General features: G+C 40.2%; 1 protein-coding gene across 4 annotated transcripts in view; it reads right to left on the bottom strand.

The window, feature by feature from the left end:
• Positions 1–2,462: 2,462 nt before the first annotated feature.
• The window catches only part of si:ch211-51h4.2, a 320,169-nt gene continuing 304,282 nt past the window's right edge, over positions 2,463–18,349 (bottom strand). For 3 of the 4 annotated variants that reach the window (XM_043702225.1, XM_043702228.1, XM_043702226.1), the window contains 4 exons: positions 17,040–17,142; positions 13,974–14,043; positions 12,466–12,569; positions 2,463–4,104 (listed from right to left, as the gene is read on the bottom strand). In XM_043702225.1, coding sequence (XP_043558160.1) covers positions 3,948–4,104; positions 12,466–12,569; positions 13,974–14,043; positions 17,040–17,142 — 434 coding nt within the window. In that variant the 3' untranslated portion in view covers positions 2,463–3,947. Of the gene's footprint in view, positions 4,105–6,827; positions 8,299–12,465; positions 12,570–13,973; positions 14,044–17,039; positions 17,143–18,349 lie in introns of those variants that run through there. The other variant, XM_043702227.1, reaches the window with a different exon arrangement.

The following is an 18,349-nucleotide window of genomic DNA, read 5'->3' as shown; positions in this document are numbered from 1 at the left end:
GTGGTCACCTTTAATGTCACATGAACCCAAGGTTGAGGCCCTCCCTATGGGTACTGAACTTAGCTATCAGCCTCTGCTTGGCCACTTTTCGCTGCTGCCTGTCCTGAAGTCCACCTTGGAGGATGGTCACCCGAAGGTCCTAGGTCAAATGTCCTGGACCGCTGAAGTGTTCCCCAACTGGGAGGGAACACTCCTGTCTGTTGATTGTTGTGCGGTGCCCATTCATCCGTTGTCGTAGTCTTTGCTTGGTTTCCCCAATGTACCATGCCTCAGGGCATCCTTGCCTGCAACGTATAAGATAAAAATCACAACACTAGGTTATAGTCCAACAGGTTTAATTGGAAGCATACTAGCTTTCAGAGCAATGTTCCTTCATCAGGTGATAGTGGAGGGCTCGATTGTAACACAGAATTTATAGCAAAAATTTACAGTGTGATGTAACTGAAATTATACATTGAAAAATTGATTGTCTGTTAAGCCTTTCATCTGTTAGAATACAGTGATAGTTTCACTTATTTCATGTGTAAATCACAAAACCTTTTTTTAAAAGTTGCATTCTCGGGTTATTTGTTAACAATGGTGATAGCTAGACAATATGCTGAAGGTGTTAGCCCCTGTGTTCTCTGTCTATGCCATGAGGTTTAGATTGAGTCTAATCTAAAAAGTGAGATAAGAGTTTATCTTATAAGATACTATCTTATACGTTCAGGCAAGGATGCCCCGAGGCATGGTACATTGGGGAAACCAAGCAAAGGCTACGACAACGGATGAATGGGGAGCGCACAACAATCAACAGACAGGAGAGTTCCCTCCCAGTTGGGGAACACTTCAGCGGTCCAGGACATTCGACCTAGGACCTTCGGGTGACCATCCTCCAAGGTGGACTTCAGGACAGGCAGCAGAGAAAAGTGGCCAAGCAGAGGCTGATAACTAAGTTCAGTACCCATAGGGAGGGCCTCAAACTTGGGTTCATGTGACATTACAGGTGACCACCATTGCACTATACACACACCCACACATATACACGGACACTCACACACAGCCTTACAGACACACACATTCACACACTCTGAGGCATCCTCTCAGAGACTTAGACCACTATACACTCATGCACACATATATATATATACACACACACACTCGCAACCCCCCACCCCAGACATGCGCGCACACTCCCACATGCACCCCCTCACAGACTTAAGACACTCTACACTCACTCCACACACTATACACTCTCTCTCACTCACAACCCCCAACCCAGACAGACACACACACAGACCCACATATATATTTTGTGGGGTGAATTTGTACTTGCAGAGTTATATTGTACTTTGCTCAAAAACTGCATGAACTCAAGTAAAACTCTGATTCTATCCTAAACAGTGAGATAGCAACCTAAACATCATGGCATAGACAGAGAACACAGGGGGCTAACACCTTCAACATATTGTCTAGCTAAGCTGAGAATGCAACTTTTAAAAAAAGATTTTGTGATTTACACATGAAAGAAGTGAAACTATCATGGTATTCAAACAGATGAAAGACTCAACAGACAATCAAGGTATTTTTCAATATATAATTTCAGTTACATCACACTAACTGCTATAAATTCTGTGCCTTACAATTGTGACCTCCACAATCACCTGATGCTAGTGCTTCCAATTAAACCTGTTGGACTATAACCTGGTGTTGTGTGATTTTTAACTTTGTACACCCCAGTCAAACACCAGTACCTCCAAATCGTGACAGCCCTTGACATCAATGCTGCATTTGACTGAGTTTAGCATCAAAGAGCCCAAGCAAAATGAATCAATGGGTATTGGGGGCAAACTGTAAAGTGGTTGGAGTCATACCAGGCACATAGGAAGATGGCTGTGGTTATTGAAGGTCATTTCAGCATCAAAACATCTTTGCAGGAGTTTCTCAGGATAGTGTCATAGGCCCAACCATCTTTAGCTGCATCATCAATGACCTCCACTCCATTATAAGGTCAGAAAAGGGTCTATTTGCCAATGATTGCACAATGTTCAGCACCATTTGCAATAACTCAGATACTGAAGCACTAAATGCAGTAAGATCTGGACATTCATGCCACATAAGTGCTAGGCTATGACCATCACCAATAAAAGAGACAAACTAAACACATTCCTTTGACATCCAATGATGTTACCATCACTGAATCCTCTACTATCATCATCTTGGATGTTACCATTGACCAGAAACTGAACTGGAGTCGCCACAAAAACAGTGTAGCAGTCGGAAGCTAGGAATGCCGTAGTGAGTAACTCACCACCTGACTCCCCAAAGCCTGTCCACCATCTACAAGACAGAAGTTAGGAGTCTGATAGAATACTCTCCACTTGCCTGGATGGGTGCAGCTCCATCAACACAAGAAGCTTGACACCATCCAGCCCCTCCACCACCAATGTGTACTATCTACAAGATGCACTGCAGAAATTCAAAGGTTATCAGATAGCACCTTCAAAACTCACGATCACTTCCATCTGGAAGGATAAGGGCAGCAGATATATAGTTGCAACATCACCTTCAAGATCCCCTCTAAGCTACTCACCGTCCTCACTTGAAAGTAGATTGCTGTTCCTTCACTGTTGCTGGGTCAAAATCCTGGAATTCCCTCCCGAATGGCATTGTGGGTCAACCCACAGCAGATGGTCTGCAGCTGTTCAAGGATGACAGCTCACCACCACCTCCTCAAAAGGAAACTAGGATGGGTGATAAATACTAGCCAGCTGATGATGTGCACATCCCACAAAATGAATAAAAAACACTCTCTTTATTTCAAATCATGAGGTGTGAATTAAGTATATTCTTAAAGATGAAGTTAAGTTCTCATTGATTTAAATTTGGCTTAAATATCAAGCAAATGGATTTGACAGTTTAGTTGATGCAAAGTTGTGCCCAAGTAAAAATGGAATTTTGCAGCATGTGCAGCTGGTCTGTCACAGCTGTGATGGATAACTGACAAAAGCCACTATGTAGTCACAAATTCCCTGTACTATTTGTAAATGTTTGCTTTTCAAATAATTGTTAATTCCATTTGATAATGGATTCTGCTTCCTCAACCATTTTGGTAGGCATTGCATATTGAGATACCATCAAATTACTTAATCACTCTTGTTCTTTTGGTGGTGATACTAAATTGGATGTCCTCCAGTTACAGGCTTGTCCACCCATGCTAATAATTTTTCCACTTTGCTTCATCAAAATCATATGCTCATCAACAGTTCTCTAAAGCATCTTTTGATCTACTCTTATTCATGTGTTTCAGATTTTCTTGTCTCAGCATCATCTTGGCAGTAGATACAATATGCAGATATAACCTAATCAAGGATTAATGCAGTTTGACACAATGAATGAATGCACTTTAGTTTGGTACTCATAAAACAGCGCCTCTCCCATGTACACCTCTGCTTTCACAGCATCAGCAAGTTGTAACCTGAACAAGTCTCAGTGATTGTTATGTGGCAATGGGTATAAGGCATTGATGTAAAATTCTTTAATAGCAATTTCACTTTTGTATACTGCACAAGGTTTTTAAGAATACAATAAGCTTTTTGAGATGAAATTTGGTACAAAATTTATTTTCTATTATCTCTGGACAACTAGAAATAAATTAATGCAAATAACAGTAGTGATGTTGTAATACTTATCCATAAAATACACACAGTCTGTTATACACTCTGGGATACAATGAATTGTAACAGTCAAGTATTACATGGGAACTGCAGAGTGACATTGTTGATGCAACAATAAATGTATATGCTTAGTTGTAAAGAGTACACAATTATTTCATATTTATTCTGTTAACAATAACAGTATAAGAATTTGACAAAATATAGCTACAGTAAAATCCACCCAACCATTTTTCTTTCAAAATCTTACTAATCAAGCTTCATTAAGTCTTATGGTGAAACAAATGTATAACGTCAGGCTGTACCATTACCTGGCAGTGAATATGAATGATGCCAACCATATGCTAAAGTTTGATAGATGTCATATCCCACAGCAAATAAGAAATAAACTGGGAGAAGCCAGTGTAACAAAAACATCCTTGAACTCATAGGTAAAGGCACAGTAATAAGCCTAAAACACACAATGTGATCAATATTTCAGAATGATTTGACAAAATATAAATATGTACATCTCATAATCTGTTTTACATTTTAAGGTATTTGTTTTATAATTGCTATTGTTCTATTACATTTGTGATCTCAAGTTTCAAATCTCAGTTTTATATACTACAGTGAAATTAATATCCAACTTGTAAACATTACTTTTTTAAAAAAAACTACTTATGTCTGAATGAGCTAATTTATATTGGCAAGTTTTTGACTGCAATTATAAATGAATACATAGGCTAAAAACCTTTATGATTAGTGATTTAAGTATGTTTATATCAGTATACCAATTTGGAATAAATAAATCATTAGAAATTTTAACAACAAAGAATGTGCACATATACAGCAAACCCGTTAGCTTGTGAAATAATTAGCTAATGTTCTAAATGTAGACCTTACATCAAAATTAAAAACATGAATATAAGAGAAAGGTGATAACAGCACACAAGGGTAAAACGTCCATGAAATTGACATAGCTAAGTGAAATTGCAAACAAATGTAATAGCAACAAGAGGTGCAACATATAAGAGAATGGATGTGTTTAGTAGCCAAGGATTAAGCAACCCAACAGTTTTCACCTACCTTTTCACCTCACAAAGTTAGAACCCCACTGTATCCTAAAGTGTACCAAGCATTCAGCACAGCTGGATCAGTAATGCCTCGATATCCACACTCTTCCATTTCTGTTTTTTCACATCGCCCCAATTTTAATCCCTACCGGCGACCAAACCTTCAGCTGAATGCCTAATTCCTTACTTAAATCTCAACATCTGTCTACTCCTCCTCCTTTGGAATTTTGTTTCCCTTCAGACATTTTATGACATCAAGGAGATGTGACGTGGAGAAGCTGGTGTTGGACTGGGGTGTACAAAGTTAAAAATCACACAACAGGTTTATTTGGAAGCACGAGCATTTGGAGCGCTGCTCCTTCATCAGGTAGCTAGTGGAGCAGGATCATAAGACACATTGAACAAACCTAGATTGCTGTTAAAGTCTTTCATCTTTTAGAATGAGTTGCAGGTAATGATTCATTAATATGTAAATCCCAGAACTTCTTTCAAGTCACATTCCTGCGATAACTTAAAGGTTTTATACATAAAAAAGGTGACCATCTCAACTCAGACAATGCATTAAAGGTGAGAGGTTAGAATCTGTACCCCAATCTTGAGTCAGACTGGTTCTAGTTCCAAAGTAGGAATTTAAAAAACATCACATTGACTGCCCGCAGATTGTGCGCTTTCTGAACAGAACAGAATGTATCTGTAAATACAATTTTGCAAATGCAAATTCACCCCATAGACTTATTTGTGTGTGTGAGGGAGGGAGGTGAGGGAGACGGGGGAGAGGAGGCAGGGGAGTGGGGATGGGAGGGAGAGGAGGTAGATGGAAGGGGAGTGGAAAGGGGAGGGAGATGGGAATGGAGGGAGGTGAGGGGAGTGATGGAGGGAGGGAGGTGAGTGAGGGAAGTGAGAGAGTGTGTGCGCAAGTATCTGATGGAGTATAAGCCTGTGAGAGGGTGTGCATGTGGGTGAGCGTGTGAGTGATGTATGTGAGAGAGAGACTGTACGTGTGTATGAGACAGGGTATGTGTATATGTGTGCTTGTGTGTGAGGGAGTGTGTAGTGTAGTGGGGTCACCTGTGGTGTGACATGAACCGAAGGTCCTAATTAAGTACATCCTCATATGTACCAAACTTAGCTATCAGCCTTTGCACAGCCACTCTGCGTTGTTGCGTATCCCAAAGTCCGCTTTGGAGGATGGTCACCCAAAAATCTGAGGCCGAAATGTCCCTGACCGCTGATTAGAATATGCAACAATGCAGAGTGGCTGAGCAGAGGCTGATAGCCAAGTTAGGTACTCATGAGGATGGATTTAAATCGGGACTGTGGGTTCATGTCACACTACAGGTGACCCCACTACACTATACACACGCACACACACACACTCTCTTACCCATATGTACACCCGCTCAGGCTTATACTTCGTCACACTCATGCACCTACTCTACCAAGCACGCATTCACACACTCTCTCTCCCTTCCTCACGTGCACACACACAAGTCAATGGGGTGAATTTGCATTTGCAGATACATTCTATTTGTTTAAAAAGCACACAATCTGTAGATAATAATTGTAGGCAGTGTCTAGATTAGAGTGGTGCTGGAAAAGCACAGAAATCCTGATGAAGTGCTTTTGCCCGAAATGTCGATTTTCCTGCCCCTCGGATGCTGCCTGACCTGTTGTGCTTTTCCAGCACCACCCTAATCTAGACTCTGATTTCCAGCACCTGCAGTTCTCACTTTCGCCTAGTCGATGTAGTCAATCCATTTGACATGTTATAAAGTCCTACTTGGAAATAGAACCAGTCTGACTAAACATTGGAATATAGACAGACTCTAACCTCACTTTTAATGCATTTCTGAGCTGCCACATTTTTTTAAAAAACCTTAAGTTATCTCGAGAATGTGACTTGAAAGAAATTCTGGGATTTACATATTAATGAATTGATACCTGCAACCCATTCTAAAAGATAAAAGACTTAACAACAGTCTAGATTTGTTCAATATATCACATCAGTTGTATGACACTATGATCTTTTGCTATAAATTCTTGAATGATCCTGTACCACTAGCTATCTGATGAGGGAGCAGTGCTCTGGAAGCTAGTACTTCCAAATAAACCTGTTGGATTATAACCTGGTGTTGTGTGATTTTTAACTTCATAGAGACTATATTGTTACAATACTCTCAACTTTCCTGTTTGTACTTTCCATCATACTTGCCTCCACATCTATCTGATTACCTGCCACAGCTTTACTACTCAGGAAGCGTTATCGCTGCTTTATTTTCATTCAGTTTTCCATCACCACAATTCAAAGACGAGTACAAGAGAATGTACCAGGACCAGTGCCAGATATAGTTGAAAATTGGGTGTCAATCTGTTAAGCTGGAACACTGGATGATATGTATGCTATACATTGCCTTTAGCCAAGCTGTTCAAATACAGCTTCAACGCTGGTAACTACCCAACATGGGAGAATGGCCCAGATATGTCCTGTCCACCAAAGGGAGGACAGAGATCTGATAACTTTATCAGTCAACTCTCAATCGAAGTGTTGGAAGCAGCCATGGACTGCATTGTCAAGTAGCATTTATTTAACAATAGCCTGCTCGCTGACACTCAGTTTGGGCTGTGCCAGGATCACTCTGTTCCTGAATTCATTACATCTGTGCTCCAATTATATACAGAAGAATTGAACTCGAGGGATGAGGCGGAAATGATTGTCATTCATCAGGCACCAAGGCATCTATTTGACTGAAAATGGCATGAATGAGCCTTACTGGCACTAGAGGAGAACGTGAGGACTGCAGATGCTGGAGATCAGAGCTAAAAATGTGTTGCTGGAAAAGTGAAACTGGAGTTAATGTGTGTCAATTTCCTTGATAATACACCTAGCATTTTCAAATAGCCAGCCAATGCAGAATAGAGTCGAGTTCTATCGAAATCAAAGTCGATGAATGTACACTTTTTACCCATTGGTTGTCAGTTCTCCAGAGAACCTCACAAAACTGCCAGGCAGATGATTTGTCCATCTGGAAGTGGAAGTTAAAAGGGGGAAAATTTGGCTTCTAGCCTGCTGCTCTCTGCAAGGCTGTTTCAAGATATCTGCTGGATCTTGACTTCAGGAGGGGTGTCTCTGTGATGTCCAGAAGATCGTGATAACTTCTCAACTCCAATCACTCCCTTGAGTCCTGCAGATTTTCTCCCCAGCAAGGCTGGTTGGTAGCCAGTGCCGCCACATACCCCCCCTGGCAGGACACATTTGTGAGTCAAATCATTGTGCTCTTCTCAGAATTTGCTCCCACCCCCAAGTTTGAGTTCAAACCTGCCTCTCTGAAGTGAGATTTCACCTCAAAATGTCCAAAGGACAAAATTTGATACATTTGACAACTGAAATTTGGCCCATTGTTATTTCTCAAGCTGAATTAAGTCTTGTTGTCAAATACTATGTGGAAACATTGGGCTGGTGATAGTGCAGGAGGTCAGGGCCTAGGGACATTAATGATGATTGGAGAGCCTTATTACACTCTTGTCTCACTGGGATATTATGATTTGGTCTGAAAGGAGAGATCTTCTTTCAGAAGCTCTGGAGATGGCATCTACAGTGGGAAGAAAAGTGTGTATTTTTAAATTGGAGAGAACCAAGAAACCATGGGGTGGAATTTAGTACACTGTACTCCCTTATTTAACAATACCAATGTTTTTGAGAATCACAAACTATTTTCTTCAAAGTCTGATTTTGTTCCTCTTTGTTGCTAAATGTTTCCCAGTTCACTTCAGCAATCTCTGCCCTCATTCCTTTGTGAGTACCCTTATTTAAGATGAGCACACTTATTTCTGATCCACATTTCTCCCTCAAATTCTACCATGTTATGGCCACCATTTTCTAGCGGATTGTTTACTCAGGTAATCTATGAATCCTGCCTCATTAAACATTACCACATCCAAAACATCCCCATCGCTAGTTGGATCCACAATATATTATTCTAGGAAATGGGAGGAGTGGGGGGGGAATCTACTGGCTGATCCCACCAGTGTCATCCTCCCCTTGTGATTTCTTAACTCCACCCATACGTATTCTACATTTTCCAACTGAGACAATTTCTTGCTATTGTTCTTATTCCCACCTGCCTGTCTTTTAAAGAAGTCTCACACCAAAGTATTTGATTTCCAGCCTTGACCTCTTTGTAATCACATCTCTGTGACAGCTATCAGATCATATCCATGCACTCATATTTGTGCCATTTATTAATTTCATTCCACATGCTATATTCAAGTGAATAGACATTTAATTTTGCCTTTTTACCATTGTTTTCTCCCATTGACTGTTTTATTATATTATGTTTGAATACTCTGTGAAAGTGAGGACTGCAGATGCTGGAGATCAGAATCGAACAGTGTGCCGCTGGAAAAGCACAGCCAGTCAGGCAGCATTCAAGGAGCAGCACAGTCGATGTTTCAAACACGACCTCTTCATTCATTCCTGATGAAGAGCTCATGCTCGAAACGTCAATTCTCCTGCTCCTCTGATGCTGCCTGACTGGCTGTACTTTTCCAGCACCAAAGTCTTTCACCCTTCCTGTCCTACTCCGGCTATTATTATCCACATACCTTCCCTGCAATGCTGTCATATCCTCTTACTGTATAAGCTGGTTTTCCCATTTCCCAAACTCTCCCATCATCTCGGAGGAGAAAGTGAGGACTGCAGATGCTGGAGATCAGAGCTGAAAATGTGTTGCTGGAAAAGCGTAGCAGGTCAGATAGCATCCAAGGAACAGAAGAAGGGCTTATGCCCGAAACGTCGATTCTCCTGTTCCTTGGATGCTGCCTGACCTGCTGCGCTTTTCCAGCAACACATTTTCACCTTCCATCATCTCATCAGTTTAAAGCCTGCCCTGCAGCTGGTTATGTAATTACCAGGACATGGGTCCCTCATTGGTTCTGATGATGCCTGTCCCAGTGGAACAGCTTCCTTCTACCCAGTAATAACAGAAAACTAGTGTGGCTGTTTCCACTGTACCAATCACCATCTGATTCTGAAGTCATATTGAATTCAAAGTATTAACTCTCCTTTCCTGTCCAATAACGTCAAAGTGCTGGAGAAACTCAGCAGGTCTCTGTTTTTATCTATTCAACCCCAGTGCTGGTGCCAGTACTCATGAACTAAACCCTATTCCACCCCCCACCAATCTTTGAGCCATACAATTAACTTCTTGATATTATTTATGCTATACTGGTTGGCTTGTGACTCAGGTAGTATTTACAAGAGCTGGAAATGTGTTGCTGGAAAAGCGCAGCAGGTCAGGCAGCATCCAGGGAACAGGAGAATCGACGTTTCGGGCATAAGCCCTTCTTCAGGAATGAGGAAGGGCTTATGCCCGAAACGTCGATTCTCCTGTTCCCTGGATGCTGCCTGACCTGCTGCGCTTTTCCAGCAACACATTTCCAGCTCTGATCTCCAGCATCTGCAGACCTCACTTTCTCCTAGTATTTACAAGATTATTACCTTGAAAGTTCTGCCTTTAAATGTATCTCCGAGCTGTTTAAAATCTTTCGGCAGAACCTCCTTTCTAGGACTACCAATGTTGTTAGTATCAACGTGGATGACGACTGGATCCGTACCCTCCAGGTTCTTCTCTAGCTCCGAAGAGATGCCCTTAACCCTGGCACTGGGCAGGCAATGCAGCCTTTGGGAATCTTGCTGAGAGCTGCAGATGACAATGTCTATCCCTTTAATTATATTGTCCCCTATAATTCTGTTCCCATTTTCTCCCCCATTTGAATGGCTCCCTGTGCAGTGGTGCTGAGCTCAGATCACCTCATCCGCCCTGTGGTCCCCCACAGCTTGCAAGACCCTTGTAACTGTTGGACAATTGAGTAGGTTAGGCTCCTCAAATGCAAGCATTTGGGTCCACATACCTGCCTCACCCTTGACAGACCATGCTGTTCCTGATCACAAATTTCAATTCCCTAGTTTGAGGGGTGTGACTGCCTCCTGGAATGTGTCCTGGCAGCTGATTGTTTCCCTGATGTGGCACAATATCTGCAGCTTAAATTCCAGCTCCTTAACCTTGATCTGTCATTCCTCGAGCTGTAAACACTCACTGTAAATGTGATCACGCTGGCTGACCTTGGTTCACAGCAGCTTCTGTATGCGGTTGCAGCAACAGTTCACCTGTCCCGCCACCACTATCATAACTTTGATTTATTAATTACTTTAGATTATTTATTTATTTACTCTGTATTTTTCTATTGAAAAAAGAATCACCAGTATCAATCTTACATTTTTAAGAATAAAAGAGAACAAAACCAAAAGCACAAGCTGAAGAGCTTCCTTTTCACTTGAAAGACTAAAAATATTCACCAGTCCTACTCACTAAATTAGCTGGCTTCCTAGCACGTGCCACGTTGTGATTTGTGGTGTCACTCTGCACTGCTCTCACTGTAGATCAGCTTCTCGATCCACACCTTCTATCCTCTGCCACATACCCCTCACTCTGAACTGTTTACTTCTGGCACTAAACCTTAGTTAAGCACCTCTGTCCCGATTTGCATGGGGAACCCAATTCTTAGTTATACTCATTTGGCCTATGTCTCACTCTGATGAAGTCTCCATTCACACTCACCATGCTCCTTACTGACCTGAACGGGTGGTAGGTTACCTGTGGACCTCCCCAGATATTAATTCCTGGGGTGACAGGAAGGGAGTGAGTATTTCTCCAGAGCCAACTGATCCAAATGTTTGTCCTTCTCTCTATGCTCCATGTCACCTGCAGGTTTTCAGGGCTTAACCAAGAGAATGTGCACTGGGGAACTACACAGCAGCTAATGTAGGACTGTTGTAAAAAAGACCAGATTGTCACGCTCTCTGTGATGGTGAGAATTTGAGAGTTTGTAATGGAGGATGAAATTAGCATGCATTTAAATAAAGGAAAAATTTAAGTAGCCAGCATGGTTTTATAAAGATGTGATCTTGTTTATCAAACCTCAGAATGCGTCTTAGCAACTGGGGTCGGTTAGGAGATTAAAACAAAAATCTTGTTTCTGCTGTCAGCCATTCTTTACAGTCACAAAAAAGTCAACTCTTATACATTTGTTCATAGCAAGTTAATCCATTTAACCTTCAGACATTTCAACAACACATTTCTGTATGGTTGCTCATTATGCCAAACCTTTCAAATATCACTGCCTCACCCTGAGCTTATTTTCTAGTTTCAAGTTCTGATGAAGGATCTACTGTGACAATCATTTCTATAGTCAGATACTGACAGACTAATGCACATTCAACACTTCCTGGCTGAACAGCTGCCATAAACAAGTGACAATGTAACTAACGAATGTGCCAAATGCAGTTGTTCCAGTATTGAATAAACAGTTCATGCTTGTAGTTATCAAGCATCCTGTTTATGCAATGAAAAAAAGGTGCTGCTAAGTGTCAACATGACCATCAATTTCATGTTTTTGTACCCTTGCATTCTGTATCCTATAACTCTGGTTATTAAATATCAAGTGAATACACTAATTAAAATGAATCTGATATTCTAAAGATGCAACATCTGTATTTTGTCATTTATCATCGAACTGTCATCATGGCCAAGCCTTTTGAACAATGGTTATGCATAACCCCCTTCATAGAAATTTATAAAAGAGAGTTCTATAAACCTCAATCAATTGCTGTCTCTTTGAAATTCAAAGACGTTAACTATGTTTCTCTCCTCTTGAATAATACTTCCATTGACTAACACGGAATTAGAAAATGTACTTACTTATATGGCTCTGATCGAGAATTTCTCAGCATCAGGAAAATGAAGAGGCCAGCTTCAAGATTTAAAGTAAATGAGGTGACTTTATCAAGCACAATAACAAATCCCTGTAGAAAACAGCAGCAATAATGAAAAAAAAAACTCAAACAAAATTATTTCATAGCTTTTGATCAGAGTAGAGGAATGATGTTTTGAGTTTTGTCTTGTGTTGGGGAGTGTTCTTGCAACAAGGTGATGATTTTCATTGATAACTATTTGCCCAACTATTTGGTCAAAGTAAAACTGATCATTACAAATGAATAAAGAAGTAGTTGTATACAGATTCACTGAAGACAAGTCACATCCCATTCCTAAGTCAATAAATATTAAATGCCAAAAATGTGTGCATCAGTTGACAAATTAGAGTTGCCTAAATTTTGCAGCAAAACTGTCAATATCTGATTGAAACTGACAGTGACTCCGAAGTGCACGAGTACACAGAATAACAAGGAAATCCTGAAATTGCTGTTGTGAAACAACAATTTCCAAATATATGCTGTTGAAGCACTCTCCCACCACACTGACTTAGCAGAAACTCTCCTCTTCCACAGTTGTCTCAAATTAATTCTCTTGAAAAGGTTACAGCTTGTTGAAGGAAATATGACTGGGTTTTTAATGCAGAATTAATTTAAATAATTACTACTAAACACATTCACTGCCTTTGTGTTTGTTGAATTTCTCCATTAGGAAACAAAACTTTTTTCTAAAATTTGATATTTTACTGAAAGATTGATTTTGACTTGAGTCTAAATCCAATCATTTCTCAGAATATTTGAAATAGAAAATGCAACATAAGGTTTCTGATTTGCAAGTGGAGAGAATAATTTGATGTGATTGGCAGACAGGCTGTTCTCACTATCTGTTGCATTGGTGGTTTATCATGTGGGAGAGCAATGTTTGTTAGTGTGCCATCTTTTGTTTTCTAAAATGAAGTGCTACGTCATCCTCATGTTACCTAGCGCTGAGGAATTGTTCAGCGCCCTACTGCGTGAGAGTTTAGTTCAGTATACATGATTACAAAAGTCTGTCGATGATCACTCCCCTGAATATGATCATTGTCTGAAATCTTCATCTAGTTCTAAAATATGATTTTGACCTTGTCCTCCCCTCACTGAATTCAAATTGTTCTCGTTTTATGAATCTTGCCCTGGGTTCTCAAAAATGAATTTTATATTTCCAAAGTTGGTGGAGAGCTTGCTGCCTCACTGTCCACAACCACTCACCAATCTGGTCAGTCAACACCAAGACGCCTGACCACTCCCCTATAGCAGCAGGTTAAAATGGTCCATGAGCTGCCTACTACCTTTCAAACATTTAAATGAGGTAGCTTCCTCTGACCCCATTCAATTGAGTCAATTCTTCAGTAAGGGAAAAAGCAACCATTCAGATGCACTTTAAATACTGCAGATCATTAGTCTCTCCAAGTATTAGAATGATAAAGTTGAATATAACAGCCTTCATGGCTAACTTACCTTTGGATTAGACATGGCCACCGTAAAAATAATACCGAATCCCAGCAGGCAAATTAATCCTCGAGTCAAACTGCAGAGCAAAGTAATTACACAGGTTATAACACTAGGAAGGATATATATTTTCCAAAGCAAATATAGAAACTTTAATATAAGAGGCCTAAATTATTTTACAGAAGTAAAAATTTACTTGAGATTAAAGGAGTTGAGGACAACATAAGAGGTAGTAATTGAAAAGGAGGTGGGGGAAGCAGGCCAGAGGATTATTTTGATGTTTGGGAAAGACGCCAAAGAGCAAACATCCTCTGTGTTCCACTGTATATGCTCGAGAGTCCTAGCCACAGTGTGTCTTTATTTGTAATTTTTGAAAATAAGTTTGCATCCCATTTATTGCTGAGAGCTTCTCTTGAAGACCAATAAAGCTGTCTTATTCCACATAAGCCAAAATGCTGTTATCTGGTTGTCCGGTCTTGTATTTAATTAGTTGTGGAAAATGTCACTTTCTTAAATTTAATGTGATAGTTTTCTGGCTTTTGAGATGGGAGATTCCTCATCAAACCAGTGGGGGTTAAGATGCTCCCATCTTCAGTAATCTGCCTTACTCCCAAATTTAGAAAGGTACCTGCTACTGCGAGAACTTCTCAATTTCCAACATCAGCCATGCCCTGGCCCGAGTGAAAGAGTTTGTAAATGCAGCTTTTCTCAAAATCACCAATTTATACGCTTTATTTTCACCACGTAAAAACAGGATCTTCAAGCATTCTGTTGGACAATGTTCATTGTCAAATTCTGTGAGAAAAAGTATTTTAAAAACATTTCCTATGTAAATTTGATTTACTAAGAGCCTAAGATCATAAGATAAAGGAGCATAAGTAGACATTCAGCTCATCGAGTAGAGCTAACAGCCCCTCAACCCCATTTTCCTACCTTTTCTCCAAAACCCTTGATTCGCTTACCAATTAAAAACCTGGATCTCAGCTTTGAATATACATAATAACCCAGGCTTTACAACCATCTGCAGTAATGAATTCCACACATTCACTACCTTTCAAGAAGAAACTCTCCCTGACATGTCTTAAATGTGTGACTCAGTATCAAGAGATTGCGCAGTTTGTTCCGAGACACTCCCCATAAGGGAGAAGGGCTTTTCTGCATTTTCTACTGTCTAACAGTGTTTTGTTTTTAAATTCCTTGCTAGCTGCAAAGAAGTTCTGCCTCATTTTATTACTTACTTTCAAATCTTCCATTTTCTTCTACAAATTAATCAAATTTCTGACAACAGTATCAAGGAAAATGACTTGTCATGTGGACTAGATATCAATCAAATATCCATGGGCACTGAAGCTATGTTTTAAATCACAGGAGAAATGGGAATTAGTAATGTAATGTCAAGTACACAGCTGGCATCCACAACACATTGTCGCTTCATCAGATCTTTTTCTAATTGAAGTAAATGCTGCAGATGTTGGAAAGCTGAAATTAAAATGTTGGAGAAACTTAGCAGGTCTGGCAGCATCTGTGGGAAGAGAAATGGAATTAAAGCTCTGGTCCCATGACTCTTCTTGCAGAACTAGCTTTTTCACATTTATTAGCAAGACTATGAATTGTCATGGATTTATAAAATCTCTTTCTTTAAATTAGCAGTTTGCCAAACAGGATGCCAACAGGTAGGTTAAAAATTTAACCTGAGTAACTTTGTATCAGAAAGAAATCAATGGATGTTAATTTTAAAGATGATTTTGACTGACAGTTATTTCTGCAATAAAAAGGGATAAACTAATTTATTCCCACATGAATAGCAAAAAGACACAAGCTTATTTTCATTTATAGTGGCAAGTTGAAAATGAATAAAGTAACCGTCTGAAAGAAATCTTTAATTTTCAGGCATTTTATTTTAGTTGTACTTTTGATGATGAACATTGTCCAACAGAATGCTTGAAGATCCTCTTTTTACGTGGTGAAAATAAAGATTATAAATTGGTGATTTTGAGAAAAGCTGCATTCACAATTTTTATGGCCCTGGGCTCATAGACCGAGGGGACAGGGAGCAGGAAAGTATCAAAGCCATGTTAGGACGTTCCTAATTCAGCCCTACCATCATATTTTCCACCAAATGTGGATCATCTGCTCATTAAAACAGTCTTGAGGTAACATAACACCACTATTTAAGAAGAGAGTGAGGCAGAATACAGGAGTTTATAGGCCAGTTAGCCTGACTTTGGTCATGGTTAACAATTTAGAGTCCATTATTAAGGATGAGATTGAGGAGTACTTGATCACCAAGTTACTTCAGCAATTCCCATGTACTTAGTTGAGGCTGTCTGCCCTGGTAGGACCAGTAACAGCTACATCATCTCTCTCTCTCTCTCTCTCTCTCTCTCTCTCTCTCTCTCCATTAAACTAAAGATTATAAATTGGTGATTTTGAGAAAAGCTGCATTCACAATTTTTATGGCCCTGGGCTCATAGACCGAGAGGACAGGGAGCAGGAAAGTATCAAAGCCATGTTAGGACATTCCTAATTCAGCCCTACCATCATATTTTCCACCAAATGTGGATCATCTGCTCATTAAAACAGCCTTGAGGTAACATGACACCACTATTTAAGAAGAGAGTGAGGCAGAATACAGGAGTTTATAGGCCAGTTAGCCTGACTTTGGTCATGGTTACCAATTTAGAGTCCATTATTAAGGATGAGATTGAGGAGTACTTGATCACCAGGTTACTTCAGCAATTCCCATGTACTTAGTTGAGGCTGTCTGCCCTGGTAGGACCAGTAACATCTACATCATCTCTCTCTCTCTCTCCCTCCAGTAAACTTGCTAAACGTATCCCACTACCTGCAATTGTTGGCTCAGAACAGACATCAGATTCTGAGGCAGGATCCTAACACCAGCACTAAAATCCTGTTTAATAATTAAGGCTCTAGTGGTTTCGAGTGAAGTTATCATATCTTGTCTAGACCATCTCATGTTTTATGAAATATTAACCAGCAGTTTTTCATCTCAATTCTAAGCAGTTACTTGTCAGACAATTACCATCACAATGCAGGATTCAATTGTTTCTTTACCTTTTTGCACCACCGATCTTAATTAATTGAAAGTAAGACTTTTCACAATGTTCAGCAGCTGTTTCACATTTCTTGCTCCAGAAGGAATCTACCCAACCCTCCACTGCTTGGAAAAGATACATGTAAGGAAAAAAAAACTTGTCAATTACGTAATCAAATGCTACAAGACTTTCAGTTGTAAAGTGTCATCACTACAAATCTTTCAACTTAATGGTAGCACATGAAATCAATGTATAGTTCTGAGGTACGTTATATAAAAATTCTACTAAAAGCTAGTCTAATGGTGACAATTGTCAATTGTTGTAAAAATCCATGTGGTTCACTAATGTTCTTCAAGAAAGGAAATCTGCTTTCCTTCCCTGGTCTGGCCTACGTGTGACTCCAGACACACAGCAATGTGATTGACTCTTCAGTGTTGCCAGTTGGAGAGGAGTAATAAATGGCCGAGTCAGCAACACCCAAATTCAATGAACATATACAATTCTTTAAAAATTAGCTGCAATACCCTCTGATAATGACAAAGTAGTTTCTGAAAAATACATCTTTAAGCACACAACATTATTCCAGCATTGAATTTCCAAGACAGGATGCAAGTGTGCGAAGCTAGATTTTGCATTCACATCAAAATTTCCTGGACCATTTGCAAATATCCTTGCAAATTATTTAGAAGTTTGTTATAATAGCTCTGACCCCATTCAAAGCAGCAATCAGAAGTTTCCTTGCTTCAAATTCATTTTTCTTTCCTACTTGAAGGCACAGAGATGAAGAATAACACAGGAGGAACTTTGTCTAAAATGTTGGAAAGATATTGTATTGCTGTCAAAATAAAAGAGTCATTTTTTGGTCAAATGTAGATAAGGATCAATGTGGGAAATGTCATGGAGGGTTTCTCTCACTGAGTGTTAGCTAGTTCTCACACAAACCCTCCACTGCTTACGTATGTACCATGTCCCTATGGTACTGCACTTATTACCTTTAGCTGACCAGCAGTGGAAGTACCTCACTGCTGCCAGCACTGTCTGGTCTTGTTGCTGACAGCATCATATTTAAATTCTAGCTGTACGTGACCTCAGTTGTTGAAAAATGTGGTGATGGAAAAACACAGCAGGCCAGGCAGCATCCGAGGAGTAGGAGAATCGACGTTTCGGGCATAAGCCCTTCTTCAGGAATGAGGCTGGTGTGCCAGGCGGGATGAGATAAAAGGTAGGGGGGAGGGAATTTGGGGTACGGGCGCTGGGAATACGATAGGTGGAAGGAGGTGAGGGTGAGGGTGATAGGCCAGAGAGGGGGTGGGGGGCGGAGAGGAGGGA

Source organism: Chiloscyllium plagiosum, chromosome 13 (assembly GCF_004010195.1).
Source record: "Chiloscyllium plagiosum isolate BGI_BamShark_2017 chromosome 13, ASM401019v2, whole genome shotgun sequence".
Classification (NCBI taxonomy): domain Eukaryota; kingdom Metazoa; phylum Chordata; class Chondrichthyes; order Orectolobiformes; family Hemiscylliidae; genus Chiloscyllium; species Chiloscyllium plagiosum.
This window is presented reverse-complemented; position numbering and strand designations above follow the sequence as displayed.